This window comes from Parasteatoda tepidariorum, chromosome X1 (genome assembly GCF_043381705.1).
Source record: "Parasteatoda tepidariorum isolate YZ-2023 chromosome X1, CAS_Ptep_4.0, whole genome shotgun sequence".
In the NCBI taxonomy this organism is placed as follows: Eukaryota; Metazoa; Arthropoda; class Arachnida; order Araneae; family Theridiidae; genus Parasteatoda; species Parasteatoda tepidariorum.
Genome location: NC_092214.1, coordinates 4,375,123 through 4,382,341, shown reverse-complemented (window position 1 = coordinate 4,382,341; position 7,219 = coordinate 4,375,123). Strand labels below are relative to the sequence as shown.

At 26.7% G+C, this 7,219-nt stretch overlaps 1 protein-coding gene across 3 annotated transcripts in view; it reads right to left on the bottom strand.

Annotated features, from left to right (window-relative positions):
* Positions 1-210: 210 nt before the first annotated feature.
* LOC107450407 (uncharacterized) overlaps positions 211-7,219 on the bottom strand; it is a 477,566-nt gene continuing 470,557 nt past the window's right edge. Inside the window, exons 1-3 of one of the 3 annotated variants that reach the window (XM_016066199.3) lie at positions 5,293-5,520; positions 2,924-2,985; positions 211-988 (exon numbers count right to left, since the gene is read on the bottom strand). In XM_016066199.3, coding sequence (XP_015921685.1) covers positions 384-988; positions 2,924-2,963 — 645 coding nt within the window. In that variant the 5' untranslated portion in view covers positions 2,964-2,985; positions 5,293-5,520 and the 3' untranslated portion in view covers positions 211-383. Of the gene's footprint in view, positions 989-2,923; positions 2,986-3,060; positions 3,080-5,292; positions 5,521-7,219 lie in introns of those variants that run through there. The other 2 variants (XM_071187303.1, XM_071187302.1) reach the window with 2 other exon arrangements.

Here is a 7,219-nt window from a genome sequence, read left to right as displayed (position 1 = left end):
TTTAAACGCTTAAAAATTGGCTCGTAAAAATGATAAACTAAAAAATGTGCTCATTTAAACTCGTAAAAATATGGAAATTAAAATTTAATGGTTGAAGGCATTATTTTTGTCAAATTAGGTAAATGCTACTAAAACAAAATGCAATGGTTCAATATTAGAGTTTAAATTTAAAAAGAGAATGATTTAAAATTAAAGAATGAGACAATGATATTTTTACAGCAAAAAAGCAATTTTTAATTTCATCTTAAAAAAATTACAGTTAAAGTAATAAACTATACAAACAATGTACAAGAGCAATAAAGCAAAACAGTTTTTCACAATGTTAAATCTTTATTCGTAAAGGTATACCTGAGAATCCAACAAATAATCATGCTCGTATAACATTAATTTGGCATTGGTACTGAGGCCACAGCTCTACTCATTGCGTATTGAAATCTTTGACTAACGGAATTAAAAACCTGAGCTTCAACGTGAGATTTATAGCCATCTTCTAAAAACTTTGTAAACTTGTTCAGTGGACCTAATCCAGTAAATGTGACTTTCATGAATCCAATTTGTTGGAAAAGAAAATTTTTCAGGGTTGGATATCCACCTTGGCTGGTCACTTCAATAAAAATAACTGTGTTTGTAACGTCACCCTTTCCTTTGATGTTAACTTTTGGTACTTTACCATACTTAAGTTTCCCTTCATAATTTATATGCAAAGTATTAAATGTAATTGTGCAATTGATACTTTTAGCACCAAAGCTATAATAAGGTCCTTGGCATTCTGAAAAACGGCGAGCTTGAGAAAGACCACTAAGTGTACCTTTGGAATATTCTGCCTTGCCTTTTACTTTTCCAATTATTGCAACTTTGTCCTGGAATTCAGTTTGAAAGTCATTTAGTACAGCAGGATCAAGACTTGCAGATCTAATTTCATTTCTCAGAGCTACATTCAAAACGCTATCGATGTACTGATTAGCAATGGGTGATCCATACGTCAAACCTGAAAAGAATAAGTGCTTAATTTAATATGCATATTTGACCAATAAAATTAAAGCTTAAATATCTTTTTAATCAAAAACAGTTCATAATTAAGATTTTTTTTATGCATTTCTGCTACTTTTTTGAAGTAAAGAATATTTTAAAGGTTGGTTTTGGATGATAAAAAAAACTTCTTAATCGAGACTTTAATAATTGCAAAAGTTAGTTAAATCGATTGTAATTTTACTCTCTTTAATGTTACGAAAATACTCATTATTTTACAAAGATTTTCATTATGATTATTTGCAAGATTTCTTTAGTTTTAATTATTAGTTCTAAGTTCATGTTCTGTTCCAGGAAATATCAACTTTTAAGATCAAATTCTGGTCAAGATTTCAAAAACTAAGTCAACTTAAAAATTCTTTTTAGAGATATAAAGGAAGAACTTTATTAAACAATTTTTTTTTTCATTTTACTAGCCAGATTATATTATAATTTTCATTTCAATACTACTAATAATTCAAACAGACATGAGTACTTCACTTCTCGAACTTCTCGATCTCTTAAACGTAAGTGAAACAGAAAAAAAAGAAAAATGATATACAAAATAATTCTGTTTAAAGAACCCTAAATTTAAATTTGGTTTTAAAGAGAAATACGGATAACTTGACAACTCTGCACTTGACAACTCTGAATCTTATTTCTTTTAAACACCATGTAATATTCGTATTTATTTTTCCAATAATTTTATAAGTTTATCCCCCCCCCCCCAAAAAAAAGCAACTAACATTATTTGGGAAAAGAAATTATAATCATTTTTATTGATTTGTAAGAAGTGAAACTATGAAGGTTCTGAGGAATCAACCAAATAATCGATTGATATCTAATAAAAAAATCGATACCCTCTAATTTATAAGTAATATAGCAATTCTAGAGAAGCAAAAATTGCAAAACCCCTGAACATTAATTTTTGCATCTTGCTCACCAAAACTCCAAGCCTTAAATAGCGATAGAAGAAAGTCATTCTTGTTTTCTGAAAGAAATGCTCAATTTTCTTCTTGCCCAATTTTTCTTGGCCATTAGAAAATATGCGAGCTTTGCCTGTTTCGGATTCAAACTAGAAAACTTACCAAAATATTGGTGACCAAGTACTATCCTTAGTGATATTCAAAAGCAAGTATTCCGATAATTGAATAGTGCAATTTAGTTTAATTCATATAAAAATTAGTAAAATTAATGAGTTTTAGAAGTATTAACTCCAACTTAGACCGTAGATCCACAAGGGAAAATTGTTAAAATTCATTGTCACGACAAAGCGAATACAAGCATTAGTAAAGGAGCCAAAATGTTTTGAGAAATAGTTTAAAGGTTATAGAGTTTAAACGAAAGATAGACTTCTATTATTTGTAACTCAAACATTGTTTTTTTCTTTCTTTCAAAAGAATAATATTATGTTATAATCAAATAATTACTAAAGACATTATTTGAGGAATCTTCGCTGCTGATGAATTAACATCACTATAATTTCATAAATTTTAATTAGTACTATAGCTAGAATTATAAAATTATTTTACCATCATTTTAACAACTTTATTATATTATAGCTTACTAAATTACCGATAAGTAATATTATTAATTTTTTAATGCTGTGTCAAACCAGCTTTAACATTTATCATACAGTAAAAGTTTGTGAAAAAATTCAAGCCTTTTCTGAGAAAAAATATAATATAATATTATATAATATAATATAATATAAAATAAAATAGTCAATTCGTGTCATTTTCTCCAAGAAACAGTCATTGTAAAATACGTATAGAACCCGATTTAAATAAGTTTATTTTAAAATGTATCGTTNATAATATAATATAATATAATATAATATAATATAATATAATATAATATAATATTATATTACATAATGTAATGATTTAAATTGAGAAAATAAAAAAACACTTACCTACGGTGAAGAGAAGTGCAAAAACTGCAGAAAACATCATTAACTCTTGTATTCTTCTTAAACTAGTTAATAAATAAATTAATTAATTAAAATTTGCTTCAAATTTGTTAAAAGGATAGAAAACTTGAAATTTTTACATGAGATTATGTTCAAGTATTTCTCCTGTCTCTAAGGATTGCACAAGTGATTTTCGCTTTTAACTCTTTCAAGTTTAAGTAGGAAACATCAAATAAATATGAAAAAACCCAAGTCAATTTTTATATTCAGGTAAAAAAAAATAGGATAACAGGTGGTCAGATAATGCTGTATTGAACTTCAATTGTAAAGCTTAAGAATCCAGATGTTATCCAAAAAAAAAAAATCGCAATTTGCAGTCACATAAACACGCTATCTTTCCGATTGCGAAATGATTCAAACAATTGTGAAGAAAATAACACAGACTTAACAGATTTTTGTTTCTTTTAGGTTTTAGAAAAAATGCTTTTAGTCACTGGATCAACTTAAACTGTAAGCGTTAGTGAAATTAAATATATATATACATTTCATCGTCGAAGAAACATTTTTCTTACTTACTCAACTTACTATCTTAATTAATAAATTCTTATATATACAAGATTTTTATAATATATTTTTATTGCAAATTTTACCTAATATATACTATATATTAATTTAATAAACACATGACTGTCATAAATGCATATATAAACATATTTATATGAATCATTTTAAGTTGCAATTGAGAGAAATTGTTTTATTCTATGGCATAAAAATATTTTAATACATGATTTAACTCATATATATTTTATGTCTAAGAAGATATAAAAACTTAAATGTTCAGTACTCCTTTCCCTAAGAAAAATGGAACCCCTTATTAAATTTTGAGCTTATAATCGAACAACCATATAACAGGAAATATTAATGTTTTAAAGGATAGACTTAAAATGACATAAATAATTAGTGCAGACTAAATTTATTTAAGAAATCGGTCACAAAAACGTACTTCCCCTGAATAATTAATAATATGACTTTTTTTAATCTGTTCGGATAATGATGTTAAAAAACATACCGTCAATAAAGGGGGAGCGGTTGTTGCAACCTAGAAAATAATAGTTTAATCAAACGGTCGAGAGTTTTGCCCAAGTAATGTTAATTCTATATTTATACTTTTTTCTTGTTTCACTATATTTATGGCATTTATTAGGACAATTTCAAAAAAAAAATAGCGCAATTGTAAAAAAATTTTAAGCAGAAATAAATTTAAGCAAAATATAATTTTTTTGGATTATTTTTTTATTAATCAATTATTATAATAATTATTAAATTTTTTTATAATTTAAGTTATTGTGACAACAAAGCAATTTTGAAAGGTAAATTATACAAATTTTTGCACCATTTTAAATTATGTAATTTTAAACGACAAAATGGTCTCCAATGTTCAGTATTGGAATTTATCAATAACATTGAGTGATTTGTAAACTCATGTAAGAATTCCTTGTATTTTAAAGCATAATTTTGAAACTGAATCCAAAATATATTAGTTTATATTTCAAGGTCATGACTTCAGTTTAAATATTTTCTGATTTGCACATTTTATCAAAAAAAAATTTGCTTTTATAAGCAAATATTAAAACGCAAAAATTGACAAAATAATCGAAAAAGTCTTAAAACTGTATAAATTTCAGCAATTTTACAATAAATTATTCATTTCAAAAATTGAGCAAGACTCAATTTCTTTTTCATAAAATTCAATAAATTTAGTTATTAGTATGTCACATTTTATAGAATTGTTTTGTTATTTGTTTATTTTAATGATTAAAATACATCATCAAATGAAAGAGAGAAATCGTATAAGTCAGTGAAATTGTTTAATATGTTGCATAGAATTCTTTCAAGTTTTAAATTTTTTCGAATTTTTACATTTTAACGAGTTGCAAAATTGTAAAAATATGTATGATTTTAAGCTCTAATATTGTTCAAAAATTTTTTTGTGAAATTTAACTCTTTGATCTTGTTATTTTTTTCTCTTGATTCTCTTAATTTAACTCTTTGATCTTGTTATCTCAGAAAATGCCTAAACCATCAATATAAACCAATTTTTCATTAACTTAAAAAATAAGTTAGGGAGAGGAAATATATAAATATATTCTGCATAGCGAAAATTAACTCAATAACCAATAACTTAATTTTGAATCACGCTTATGCTGGCTGATATTTGCTTAAGTACTATTTAAATATATATTTAAGATACTAATATCTATTCATTTAATTATAATATTATCCGTATTATTATGTCACTCTTTTGTAATAAATTTGAAAAATATTTTAATGTTTTACAATATGAGACAGGTACTAAGGTAAATTGAACTTACTTGACTTGTATGATTGTTCCAGCTCTGGAATAAAGTATGCATTTGTGTAAGCTTTTATTTCAAACATTTTTTTACTTATCAAATATTTGACGTATTTTCCGAGATAATAATGTAAACTGATTACACCTTATTTCAAGAAGCTCTTACCTCTTAAAATATCATTTTGAGTTCCTAGATAAGTTGAATAATAAAAAACGTAAATACATAAAAGCTTTTTCAACTGAAATGGTGCAATAGTTGCTATCATTTTTAGTGTTTCGATATTCAATTTATTGACATTCTGTGAATTTTAAATGAGTCATAATTATTTTTATCTTACTTTTAAAATTAAAGGATCATTTCTTCTAGAAACTTTATAATGTCGTATAGATAAAGTAATTTTTATCCAAACAACCAAGGAGTTAAAATATTTTGTATGATTGATTAGCAACACCTAAGCAAAAATTATTGAAGTACTTCATTTTCTCATTAGTTTTATGCCAAATTTTCCTCCACCACATAAATAATATTTTAAATAGATAACATATTAGGCTAACTGAAATTCCCAATTAGCGAGTCCCCAATTTTCTAATTTGCGACAAATGCCCTCATAATCGGGAAATACTCCAACTGAATTGTGCATAATACTAACTATTGATTAATATGATTAAATGAAATTACTTAGTTTCAGTAACTAGTATAAAGAACCAATAATAAATATAATGACTTATTAGAAAGCGTAATTCAAGAAGAAAACATATATTAAAACGTAAGCCAGACTTATTATATTTTAAAATCGTCGTTGAACAGTCGGTCCAATTTTTGGTTTTACGACTACTAATGTTCAACTATGACGCCTTGTAATTTTGAACCCAATCCAGAAGACAAGGGAACTCCTGGATCAAGTTTTGGGAGAAATTTGCCTTCGCGGAGGACTTTTTGATGGAACTAGCTTGCATTTGCCTTACATGGAGAGGAAGACCGCGAGAAACACCCAAGGCTAGTCTGACTGCAAGGGGACTCTATCCCCATGATCCGTCTACCACTGAGGATATTTCACGTCAGCACTGTGGTCGGTGCAAGCCAGTTGCAGAATTCATATCGACCAGCCATGTCGGGATTCTAACCAGGTTCACCTCATTGGAAGGCGAAAGCTCTATCCCAGGGGTTTCCAACTTACATGAGGCCGGAGGCAACAATTAAAAACATGAGTCAAATGGCGGACCGCAACTTTAATAAGATTTTATATAGAAGTATCTTATGTTTGAAGGAACATTAAATATTACTGCCAGATTTTTATCAAGTTGTACAAAACAAAAGTATTAAATTACAAATTAAAATAAGAAGTAGATTTTTAAAAATATTTAATTGCATATTAAAAAATTCTGACTACAATAACTTTAAAGTGCACCTATGTATTAAACAATTAATGTGCAGATGTCAAAATAGTAAGATATGAAACTTTAAAAAGGTTGGTATTAAAACTTACATAGTAGCACACAAAATGTTCAATGAGAGAATTGAGATTTATCTGCTGCAACCATCAGAGAATAGATATTTACATTTTAAAATTTAAATTTACAGATACAAATAATTTCGTCCAAAATGAGTGGTTTCAAAAAGTGAAATCGGAGAATTTCTTCAAGAAAATTTCTGATACGCACATGCTAAATTATATTCACAAAATACAAAAAAAAAGAAGAAAAAAAAGAACGAAATAAAAAGAGCAACAATACCCGATTATTTTTTTATTTGAATAAATATTTTCTTGGATGCAAAAACCTGAGAAGTAAATGTTTTGCACCGTTGGTATGTTAAATTTACAGAAACGAAGAAATTAGGTTTTCTTTTTAAAGTGAAAAGTATTTTAAACCCATATAGATTTTTTACGAAAATTGTCCCCCAAAAAATGACAACTAATATATTTTAGTTCGTGGGCCACAAAAAA